The sequence below is a fragment of the Odontesthes bonariensis genome, chromosome 24 (assembly GCF_027942865.1).
Source record: "Odontesthes bonariensis isolate fOdoBon6 chromosome 24, fOdoBon6.hap1, whole genome shotgun sequence".
Classification (NCBI taxonomy): Eukaryota; Metazoa; Chordata; class Actinopteri; order Atheriniformes; family Atherinopsidae; genus Odontesthes; species Odontesthes bonariensis.
In genome coordinates this window covers 31,342,744-31,354,910 of record NC_134529.1, presented here as the reverse complement: position 1 = coordinate 31,354,910, position 12,167 = coordinate 31,342,744, and the positions used below count along the sequence as shown (strand labels likewise).

At 41.7% G+C, this 12,167-nt stretch overlaps 2 protein-coding genes across 2 annotated transcripts; one reads left to right on the top strand and one right to left on the bottom strand.

Annotated features, from left to right (window-relative positions):
- Positions 1 to 266: 266 nt before the first annotated feature.
- On the bottom strand, positions 267 to 1,139 carry LOC142375177 (gap junction Cx32.2 protein-like). Its single transcript, XM_075459116.1, has one exon. It carries the CDS (start codon positions 1,137 to 1,139, stop codon positions 351 to 353), a length of 789 nt encoding a protein of 262 aa, XP_075315231.1. The 3' UTR covers positions 267 to 350.
- Positions 1,140 to 4,731: 3,592 nt separating this feature from the next.
- Positions 4,732 to 9,646, top strand: LOC142375448 (gap junction Cx32.2 protein-like). The gene is made up of 2 exons (XM_075459466.1): positions 4,732 to 4,849; positions 8,364 to 9,646. The coding sequence occupies exon 2, from the start codon at positions 8,380 to 8,382 to the stop codon at positions 9,211 to 9,213; it is 834 nt and encodes a 277-aa protein (XP_075315581.1). The 5' UTR covers positions 4,732 to 4,849; positions 8,364 to 8,379; the 3' UTR covers positions 9,214 to 9,646.
- The last annotated feature ends 2,521 nt before the right edge of the window (positions 9,647 to 12,167 follow it).

Genomic DNA, 12,167 nt, shown 5'->3' with positions numbered 1-12,167 from the left:
CATTTGGAAAGTCGGTGGTTGAACTCCGGGTTCCCCGGGCCACATGTGGAAACGTCTTTGGGCAAGACACTGAAGCAGGTAGGCATCCATTGGTGCATCTGTCGGTTTATGAACGTGTGTGAATGAGTAGGAAGCATGGAGCTCTGCATAGGCCAAGACCATCACATCTGAAATACCAAACGGTTTGTAGTGAAATGAAACAGATTCCCAGGTTGATTTAAAGCCTGAAATAGAAGTTGTTACACCGCCGTGTATGAATTGGTAATGTCGGCACACAAGGTGCATATAGCTCTGATCTGCTCCGAAGTGACTTCTCTCAGTCTGAAGCATCTCCAGCAGCACACAGTCCTTCAACAAAATGTAACACCCCCAGGTTTTTGGTTTGGACAGCTGACCTCGTGTGGAATTGAGCGGCTGCTTCTCCTCTTCTTCTTCTCCTTCATCTTTGAGAGCATCAGATGGAACATCTCCACAATGTTGAGAAACACAGAGAGGACAGCCATTGCCAACATAAAGACAATAAAGATGGTTTTCTCTGTGGGGCGACTAATGAAGCAGTCTACTGGTGTTCGACAAGGGTAGGTGTGACATGAAATCTTAGCGGGCATGAGTATGAAGCCGTACAGGTAGTACTGGCCGACAATGAAAGACACTTCAAGCATTATCTTGAACACCAGCTGAATCAAATAGCTGACCAGTAGGACACCCTTGAGCTGCACTTTGCCACTTTCATCTGAGTACCTGGGAACTTTATTCATCCCAGTCTTGCTCATTTTCTGATGGAGGCGTCTTCTCATCTTATTTTCTTTGCGTATCACCAGCAGGACGTGGCCCAGATAGATGAGTGTTGGTGTGGAGACGGTGAGGATCTGCAGGACCCAGAAGCGTGTGTGGGACAGAGGGAAAGATCGATCGTAGCAGAAGTTTGTGCATCCCACACTTTTGGTGTTACAGTTCATATTTGCCAGTTCATCTCCCCATATTTTATCGACACCAGCAGCCAGGATAAAAATCCTGAAGAGGAAAAGTACGCTCATCCATACCTTCCCAAACACAGTGGAGTGAGACTGCACCTTGTCCAACAGATCAGAGAGAAAGGACCACTCTCCCATGGTGACAGCCTTCAAGAGACGAGACATGAAAGGTTTGGATGAATAGACACTTCTTTAGATATGACAGTTCCCTGCAGAGGCTTTTCTACTTTACTTTTATTTGCTGTTTTGTTTGGTCGAGACACAAAGTCTGTTTGAACACACACCCCTTCACAGCATTCACTTGGTGTGTCTTAGATACATACACTGCACTGAAAGTATAGATTCATGGAGTCCTGACAGTGAGTGAGACCAGCCTGTTACAGCCCACTCAATCATTTCCAGGGTACTTGAAATGAGAGCTTGTTTGTACCCATGTCAGAGTACACATCCTGGCAATAGTTTACAAAGCTGTAATTTAGGCAGACAATGGTCATTTTTGAGGAATTTGAAAGATAAAACATACTTTGGTTTGTTCAAATAAATCCAAATGTGTTATTGCTGAACTCTTCAGAAATGAATGGAAAAACTCTTAATGAAATACACCCATTTACATTCGTGCTGGTTTGTCTTATATTTTTAGAAGTATTATATCATTTTCATTAAAGTCTGTTCAAATAAATACAGGATAAATATTCATCAGCTATTCTAAACTGAACATTTTAGAAGAGCCATTCGTATTCATTATTACTGGATTGGGTCTGGCTTTTTTTTCTTCCATCGGTTCCATTAAATCCTATCCGATCAGTATGTGAAACCACATTTAGAGCTTCGTTGGACCTTTTTTTTTTTTAACATTTCAGAAACTGAAATGGCCCTGCTCTGCTCCCACAGACTGTTCGAATTGGAATCCCATTCCTAAAAGCTGTCACCACAATCACATAATGGATTTCACATTTTCACACTTGACTGCTCAACGACTTTCATTGTATTTGTATGAGATTAGCTGCATCCCTACCTTAGCAATGACCACTGCCTTGTTCAGTCAGTCCCTGAATGCGATACTGTCGCTTCCCTTTTTATACTTCATGTTGATTGCCAAATCATCAGATTTTTCTCTTGTCCGAGCCACCCACGCTCCCCAACAACGTGTCTTCAGTCACTCAGTGGTGTTGAAACAGACACTCTGGGAAGTGAAAAAGTCATTTTTTTTTTTCAGAAGGCTTTATAACAGTGACTGCTGAGTTCTTCTCAAATTGATTGATTGATTTTTATTTATTTGTTTATTTTGTCATTTAGTCATTTATTATTATTTAGTTAGTAGTAGTAGTATTATTGTTGTTAATACAATCATTGTAAATATTTAAAAAAATGTTGAGCTACTTGACGAATTTGAATTTCCCCCATTGGGGGATAAATAAAGTATTTTTCTATTCTATTTTTATTGGCCTGTGGCTCATTTATCTGCAGTGAATCCCTCACCAGTCGGACCAGTGGGCAGCACCACAACAGGAATATATTTACATCAGTACTTGTGGAAATTGTTTGTAGTAAGTGCGCATAATGGCGCAGCAGAATTTCTCATGAGATGAATATGTAGTGGAATGTAATTCAGTGTATTTCAGGGACAACTGCCTCAGAAGGAGCAGTGTAGCCACATGCTGTGTGTGTCTGGAATGCTGTGTAAAGCTCTTTCAGCATTTTCACTGTTCTGAGTTAGGATGGGACCTCTCATCTCCTCTGACTCTGACATGATTGGATCAGCTCAGCACAGCAAGGCCTGTGTGAGAGACAGCAGAAAGACATAGCTAAAGAAGTAACATACTGAAAAAAAGAGACTCAAAAGAATATGGTACAGTACATCATACAGATCCAAATGGCCTCTGTCCAGAATAGCCTTGATAGCCTTACCCTGAGGGACAGAAACCACTATCCCAGGGGAAGATGAATAAAGTGAGACAGGAAATCCTATATTTGTCTTTTGTGAGAATATTTGAGATCTCATAAAGGGTACTCCAACACTGCCTAAACCTAACAGATAGAAGTGCTACTGAATGATAAACAGAACTAGAAAGAGCTGTTCCTGTGAAACAGCAGTGAGAATGCTTATGAGCTGAATGGGGATAGCTGACCGTGCTAAAAAAGCTGAAAATAGTTCAATTTTAGCAGTAAAAACTGTTGCTGAGGTATTGGTTGAAGGGATTTTGGGATTTTTGTGTACTACCAAACTTAACATTGGAGTTAGTCAGAGAATTTGAGAGGTTGATCTCGGTTCAAGGCTCATAGCTGAAATTCTGTAAATGTGAGCTCTTTAGTAGTTACATTGGCTGAAAGAGGACAATTCTTCCTACATTTTAAGGTATAATTTGTTTCTGTAAGTTCAACTGTATGAAAGTTAGAGGAATTTGTTTGAAAAAATTTTAAAATTTACAACTTATCAGCACGCACTCAACTGTGTTCTCATTCATAAAAATCAAGAAGGAGCAAAAATGTTCATGTTTTTGAAACGGTCATATTTCAAAATTGGCTGAAGATTTGAAAAAGCTGAAACAATTGGTAATAGCTGAATGTCTTGTGACCCATTTAAAGTTTGAAAGCATGCAGAAATAGTTGGAAAGAGGAAGATGATTTGGAAGAGCTGAAAGCAGTTTCCATTCATTTGAATGAGGGGATGAATGACGGGAAATTTTGAATAAAAGTTGAATATCTTAAAAAGTGTAAAAGTTAAAAACACCAAAAGTGATAGCAGCAATCTGCTGAAAGAGCTGAACGTTTTGATACCAAAATTGTAGAAATAGCTGCAAGTATGCAGGAGTAGTTAGGTGCCGAAAACTGGCGGAATAATAATAATAAAGAGAAAGAGGAACTTAATGGTGAGAATGCCTTAAAGCATTCTCACTATTATTAATGCAGTCTGTGACACAGTCCCAAGTTTACCAAGATTACAGGCGGCACAGCAATGAGCAGAAGAAGCAGCTGATACAGTCCCTACTCACACAGTCTGAATACAAACACATACGCTCTGACACCTGTGTCCAAACTGGCCCCAAAGGCTTGTTTTCCATGCCAAACAAAAGAAATTGGTTTGCTAATCATCTGTCAATCATCAACTACAAACTGTAGCGTGAAAAGCAGGGAGAATGCTGGTACAAGTCTCCCAGAGTTCTTCTGGGAATGTGGGCTCATCCCAGTTTCCCTGGCTGTCCCACAGCCACTGGACAAGACCTTTGGCAAAGACGTGGGCACAGCGTCCCAACCTTTGTGGAAGGGGCGCTGTAATATGAACAGCAGAGTCACCTGACCATGAAAGATATCCCTGCAGCTGGGTTGAGCACATTTCTACATCTGATCATTTCACACCAGCAGAATGAACAGCCAAACACAGGGCTGGATGGGTGAGGTGACGGTAAAGAAATGGGATGTTAGGGATGGGTGAGGTGACGGTAAAGAAATGGGATGTTAGGGATGGGTGAGGTGACGGTAAAGAAATGGGATGTTCGGGATGGGTGAGGTGACGGTAAAGAAATGGGATGTTAGGGATGGGTGAGGTGACGGTAAAGAAATGGGATGTTAGGGATGGGTGAGGTGACGGTAAAGAAATGGGATGTTAGGGATGGTCAGGTCTCCCTTTCCAGTCAGACAGTGATGAAACATTGTCCCCGGGCTCCTCAGAATCCCGCCCAGCTTGAGAAAGGGAAATGAGAAGCTGCAGTCAGCAGATTGTTACGAACATGTCTGAGTCAGTCGGACCAAACCCACACTTCTCACCACTATTTAAGTCTGACCCTGGTCACTGCGTGGTGTCTTTGGTTGCCTGCACTCTGCTTCTTCTGCCATGGGCTCATGGCAAAGAATTTCTAATATCTGAAGCCTAACAGGTGAGTACATTTTCTATTTCTACAATTCCGAATGAAAATGCTTATTTAACTTGGAGGAAGTTGTGCTTTGGGGCATCGGGTTCAGGTCCAGGGACTCCAGGGTCACCCCAGAGCTTCAGCTTGGGTTTCAGCTTGGACTAGTTCATTCTGGTAGCTCATTGTAAGCTCAGCTTGGGTTGCTGCTCTTTCATCAAATGCTGCTCCATTTTTTTCTCTAAAGCTATCGTGGTGAATCACTAAGAATGATTTTGATATCATGTGATCATAGGAAGCCTCTTTGAAATGAATGCAGCATTTGTAGTTTCCTTCTGAACACTCATCCATGAACAAATAGCTTTGTTGTTGTGAAACTGAACCGCCATCTTGACCAGCGGCCTTAAGTAAGATGCAAGATCCGAGTCTGGGAGTGCTTACTCTGGATTTTCAGTACCATGAAGCTGGTTCACTGCTTGCTGGGTTGCATCACCGTGCTAACCGGTACTGAAAAGCTCACCTGCTTGTAGGAGGTCTGGTTTTGAGATAAAGGATGTGTGATCTATGTGGAAGCACCGCCTCCTGACCAGTCAGCTCTCTTAGAAAATGATGAGTGAAACAGAAGTTGGCGTGTGGACGGTTAGGGTCCACTCAGACTAGTGACCTCACTGTTTCTGCAGCCTAAACCAGAGGCCGATCCTTCAGGACCCTCCTCCTGCTGACGTGAAGATTTGAACATGAATGACTTTTCTTACCCAATAGAAAGTATTTCTCATACATTGTGCGAATGTGCAGTGTACCAAATTCACAAAATTGCATGAAATGATGTCTGTTGGTTCATATTCATCTCACATTGTAATCTGATGAATTCACTAATTCAACATTCTCTCTCTTTTTGTCATCTTGGAGCAGCTGTGTTACTTCTCAGCCTGAGAGAAATAAATCAATGTGACTGGTGATCTGATGCCAACTCCATCCATTTACATGAGCGTGCACATAATCAGGGTGGCATAACCTGAAAGACCCACTGAGTTTGACAGGTGTCATAGTACTGATTAGCAAGATTTCTGTTGTTAGGCTTATTTAGACCAGAAGATAACCATATGGAACGTATGGACGTATGGAACCTGCCTGATGGTGCAGACCCCTGGACTTCCAACAGGACCCTCCAAAGGGCAAATCAAACTCTAAGAGAAGTGGTTTAATTTGACTTTGTGAGCAGCAGATCTGCAGCTTTAACTCAAACTTTATTCAGCCTTCCAAATCTTGTCTTAACTTGCATACATCTGCCTTACTTCCTGTTTCTTATGACATCTTGGACAGTGGAAACTTACTCAAGATGAGTTTATGGTCATTGAGTGTTGCCACAAGGTTTGAACAGCTACATCTGTATCAGCTTCAAATTCTTAATCCCAATCCTCAAATTACAGTAAATATTTAATTAGGCTTGAAACAAAAGAGCAAAACTTTAGAGAGTGTAGTCCAAACTTGTCCAAAGACCACCAGTGAAACATCTCTTAAAGGTGCCATGGCATGAAAATAAATGGAGGCTTTTATGTATTTTTATAGGCTTTAGTGTTCCCCTAATACTGTATCTGAGTTTTTTCCCCCAAAATTCTGCCTTGGTGCAGAATTACAGCCAGTCCAAAAAATGAGCTTTCCTTAGGATCCCCAGAATGAGCTGTTTAGGGTCTGCAGCTTTAAATGCAAATTAGGAGGAGAAAGGCAGAGCAAAGATTGCTCTGGTTTGCAAAGATGCACGTAGCACGAGTCATTTCAATCAGGGGAAAGGCAGATATCGTGCGCGCCATAACACCAACAGCAGGACGGCTATCAAAACAACAAATAAGTACACAACACTCGCGTTACAGTAAATGAGGTGTCCACTCGCATACCTCATGCTATTTACCGTTACATTAGCGACAGTGACTGAGCCATTAGCTGCAGAGCTAACGACACAGACAGACTGACCGTTTTGACTCTGGAACCATGAATGAATCATTATCCTGATGAAATGCACTGAATTTGCGGATTCATTCTTCTTCAGGAAGCTTGAAGTAGGGGGTTTTGGTCTAAAATGAGCGAGCTAACCATCTCATGGGCATGCAAACACCTCCAACAGCCCAGTTGGCAGAGATGAGTGCTTGCAGATGCTATTAGCTGCATAGCTAACCGTTAGCTAACGTTAGCTGCTAACGATACAAACCCTTTCCTGTGGTAACAAGCTATGTAACTATACTGTACATACAGGAAATCAACACAATAATAGAGCGTTAAATTACTTACTCGGGAATGAGATCCTTCCCCAAGTGAGGGACGAATGGAGCAGGAGATTGACAGACGGATCGGTGCGGTGTCTGCAGTGATGCGGCTCTGCACCGGCTCATCGTGGTGAAGAAGGAGCTGAGCCAGAAGGCCAAGCTCTCGATTTACCGGTCAGTCTATGTTCCTACCCTCACCTATGGTCACGAGCTGTGGGTAGTGACCGAGAGAACGAGATATACGCGAATACAAGCGGCTGAAATGAGTTTCCTCCGCAGGGTGTCTGGGCTCTCCCTTGGGCTCGGTATTAGCCCAAGTTCTGGAAACATTCGTCTGTGAAATGTTTGGCGCACACACAAATCTCTTCAGTTCTGTCGTCACTTTCCCAGAAAAAAACAAAATCTGTCCACTGGCTCTTTAGAGGTTCTGATGCAGGAGCTCTAAACAGATTTTTTACATCGATATACAGAGCAATGAGCTGGCCAAAGAGCTGTGGGCGGGGAAAGGCAGTTTATTGGCTCTGGGTGGAAACAACCTCCACGTCATAAGCGGCGGCTTTGCCGATCAGGCCATCTGCATGGTCACATTTCCAAAGCTGGAGAATCATTTCCAGTGCATGGATCGTCATTTTTAGCCACTGGGGGACCGCAGGCAGGCTAGAGGAACTCATATTAATGTTAAACATTTCATGCCATGGCTCCTTTAAACAGTTTTTTTTTAAATTTCATTTAATCAATATTACAAGTAGAGCAGTCCAGGGTGGGCCCTGCCTCCGGCCCAGACAGCTGGGATAGGCTCCAGCCCCCCCGCGACCCCGAGTTGGATAGAGCGCCTGCAGAAAATGGATGGATGGAATCTTACAAGCAGACTCATGTTTAAGGAAACGTGAAAAATGTTCATTTGATTAATTCACTTCTTTCCTCTTCACAGTAAAAAAACGGTTTTCATGTGAAGGTTTTCCTACAGGACTGACTGGCACCCCACCTGTGTCTTTCACCCAGTGCCAGAGTTCCTTCATGCCAGGGTTCTTTTTGTCAGGTCAAACTTGAATTTTAAAGGAATAAATAAGAGAAGGTGTTTCTGTGAAATCTCATCAGTTTAATCATTTAAAGAAATGGACAGTAAGGCAGGTGTGAGAACTTTATTTGACAGTATTTTAACATGAAATATTCCCTGACTCCATGGCTCGTCTTAAACATACTGTAGAATAATGCTATGTCTGCTGCAGTCTCATCTTTCCACCTGCAGGTTTGACACCTCTGTTTTTCTTCCACTTCAGAGCTTGGTCTGCAGCCATGGGTGACTGGTCGTACCTGTCCTCACTGCTGGACAAAGTCCAGTCTCACTCCACTGTGGTGGGGAAGATTTGGATGAGCGTCCTCTTCCTCTTCAGGATCTTTGTTTTGGGGGCAGCTGCAGACAAAGTTTGGGGAGATGAAGTGTCAGAGTTCTACTGTGACTCCATGGAACCAGGATGTGAACATGCCTGCTACAACTGGAAGTTTCCAATATCCTACATCCATTACTGGGTTCTGCAGATCACCTTTGTGTCAACACCCACCCTGCTCTACCTGGGCTATGCTGTGCACATCATTCACAGAGAGAAAAGGCTGATGGGGCAGCTTCAAGAGGGAGCCACGCTCAGGAAAGCCAGGTATACAGATGACAGAGGGAAGGTGAAGATAACAGGAATCCTCTTCTGCACTTACATGACCCAGCTGACTTTTAAGATCCTGCTGGAAGTGGGATTCAGCGTGGGCCAGTTCTACATCTTTGGCTCGGTGTTCATGGTCTCCTTCTTTCACTGTCAGTGCCCACCTTGTGCCCACTACAGCGGAGCCCAGTGTTACATATCCCGTCCAACTGAGAAAACCATCTTTGTCATCTTCATGCTTGTAGTTTCAGGCATTTCTGTGCTCCTCAACATAATTGAAATGATATACCTGCTCTGTCACAAGAGGAGAGGTGCAGTGAAACGTCTCTTAGATCAGCAGCATGTGCTCAGTTCCCAGCACTACCCACCCAACCCAGCCTGGGGGGTCAACCAGTGTGGAGGCTTCCCCCTGCTGCCCCTGCCTGTTCACAGCCTGCCGGCCGGCAGCGCTGATGGGAAAGAGAAGGACACCTGATGCAGGAAGGACACTTTTTTTTTTTTTTTTTAATAACTTTATTTGCAACAAAGCAGAATAATGACATATAAATGTGTACATAACGTAAAAAAAAAAGCCAGCCAAGGGTAGCATAAGGATAAGAATAATAATAAGAGAATGACAGTCACAAAACTCCTGCAAAAAGAAAACTATTGAACAAACTGACATATGTGCCAAGGAGTCTCGTGTAAAAAAAACCAAATAAAACAAAGATTTAGGACAACACTTCATCCATAATCCCAAGTTGGGAACAAGCCCATATTGTTGTTTTTGCTTTATGATTAGTTGAAGGTTTAATTGTGATATTGCTTTAATTCAATCAAAAAAACATAGAAATTTGGTTTTGTTTTCAAAAATTTGCATTTGTGTATGTGAAATTTAGCTTTGATAATTAATAAATTAATAAAGAAAACCTTCGGATTCATTTTGCCACTTAGTTGAAACACAAACAGGACATGTTGCCAGTACAACTGGAAGCTTGCTGATATTTTTAAGTCAACAAAATTACAAAAATGTTTCCAGAAATCTTTACAATGAGGACACAACCAGAACAAATGAGTGATGGACTCAGGGCAAAGGTCACAAAAGGTACAGTTCACATTAATGTTAGAGTTGAACTTCTTTAGGTGGTGAAGAAGTGAGAAGAAAGTGATTTGGGAGCAACCAGGTAAATTTCCAAGATATATTCATCCGAAAGCGATTCCAAAAAGGCCCGACAGCAGGAGTAGAAATCGCCTCCTTCTGAAACAGGGATCTAACTGACTTATTATTGTTACGAAGAAGAGGGTTAAAACATATTTTAACCCTCTTCTTTATGTAAAGCACATTGAGTTGCCTGTGGTATGAAATGCGCTATATAAATAAAGATTGATTGATTGATTGATTGATTTTTCCAACAGGAGAATGTATGGGAGTAAGAGTTGGAGACTGATGATAACTGAGTCTCTTCCTCTGTTTGAATAACATGCAAATCTTTGTAGAAATAACGCCAAAAACTTTTGCAAATTCTCCAGAAGAAATGGGAATATTAAATTTAGAGAGAAATTCCTCATAACTCAGCAACGTGCCAACACTGTTAAACAGTTGATCAACCAGAATAATGTTATGATTAAACCAGGTATCCAAAAATAAAGTTTTCTTCTTAAATAAAATGTCCTTATTATTCCATATGAAGTATCGATGAGGAGAGAAGTTGTGCTTGTAGATGAGTAACCATGATAAAAAGGCCTGACGGTGAAAATTAGAGAGTTTGATTGGGAGCTTCTGTATATCAAAGTTACAAACCAAAAAGAAATTCAAACCGCCAAATTTAGAAAAAATATGAAAAGGTATGATGTTCCAAATTGAGGCTGGAGATTTAAAAAATTGGCGAATCCAATTTATCTTAAAGGTGTTATTCAAAATGGAGAATGATAAACAGTTCAGTCCTCCGTTTTCATACGAGTTCATTAGAGTAGATTTCTTAATATAGTAAGTCTTATTTTTCCAGCCAAAATTAACTAATAATTTGTCAATTTCTTTCTCAGTTTTATTGTCAACTTCTAACGCCTGCGCAGCATAAGCAAGCCTGGAAATGCCTTCGGCCTCAGTAAGCAGAATACGACCACGCAGTGAAAGATCTCTTACTAACCACTGATTGAGTCTTTTTCTAGTCTTTAGAATAAGAGGGTCAAAGTTCAGAGAGCTTCTTCTTTTCTGATCCTTTGTGATGGTTATACCTAGATAGACGACCTCATCTTTAACTGGTATGCTCTCAATTGAGGTTTTGGAACAGTCCTTAACAGCCATTATTTCACATTTCTTAAGGTTAAGATAAAGACCAGAAGCTTTAGAGAAAATGCTAATTTCGTTGATGGCTAAGGGGATTTGATTCTCGTCCTTTAAAAATAAGGTAGTGTCATCTGCCAGTTGTGTTAATGTAATCACTTTATCAGCAACAGAGATCCCTTTTAAGGGACCAGTTTTAATATGATCGGCCAGAAGCTGAACTACTAAGAGGGACAGATAGGGGGCGACAGGGCACCCCTGTCTGATTCCTCTACAGGTGTTAAATCTAGGAGAAGAGCCATTTTTTAGTTTGATGGAGCTGTTATTGTTTTGTACAAGGTTTTGATGATGGAAGTAAAGCTTTTCCCAAATCCAAACTTACCCAGACTTTGAAAAATAAAATCGTGTTCTACTGTATCAAACGCTTTATAAAAATCTAAGAATAAAATAAAACCATTATCGTGAACAAAATCAGGGTAATCTAAAATGTCCAAAATGAGTCGTATATTATTTGGGATGTGCCTATTTTTCATAAAACCAGATTGAGTTTCATCAATTTTAATCTTTTAGCAACAACTAAAGCAAATATTTTGTAATCATCATTAAGAAGACATATGGGAAGCCAATTATCAAGCAGTAGAAGATATTTTTTAGGTTTTGGTATAAGCATGGTTAGTCCCTGGGTGAGGGTTGCTGGAAGGAAGCCTTTTTCTATGCTTTCTGTGAAAACCTTCAGAAGGAAAGGGGCAAGGTCAAATGAGAAATGTTTATAAAATTCAGCATTTAGTCCATCAATCCCGGGGGATTTGTTCAGTTTGAGATGCGAGGCAGTAACTAGAATTTCCTGTAGAGAAATTGGCTCATCACAGCGTTTCTGTTCAACATTAGAGATTGGTTAGATTGGTCAACAGGGCATCAGCTGAAGCTTGGCAGAAGCTGGAACAATACAAAGTTTCATGAAAGGAACTACAATATTTAGCTACAATATCATGCTGATGCAGGAAGGTCACCTGATGCAGGAAGGTCACCTGGTGCAGGAAGGTCACCTGGTGCAGGAAGGTCACCTGGTGCAGGAAGGACACCTGGTGCAGGAAGGACACCTGATGCAGGAAGGTCACCTGATGCAGGAAGGACACCTGATGCAGGAAGGACACCTGATGCAGGAA

Excerpts from the sequence above, each read along its gene's own strand:
- LOC142375177 (XM_075459116.1), bottom strand. The coding sequence starts at position 1,139 with ATGTCTCGTCTCTTGAAGGCTGTCACCATGGGAGAGTGGTCCTTTCTC.
- LOC142375448 (XM_075459466.1), top strand. The coding sequence starts at position 8,380 with ATGGGTGACTGGTCGTACCTGTCCTCACTGCTGGACAAAGTCCAGTCT.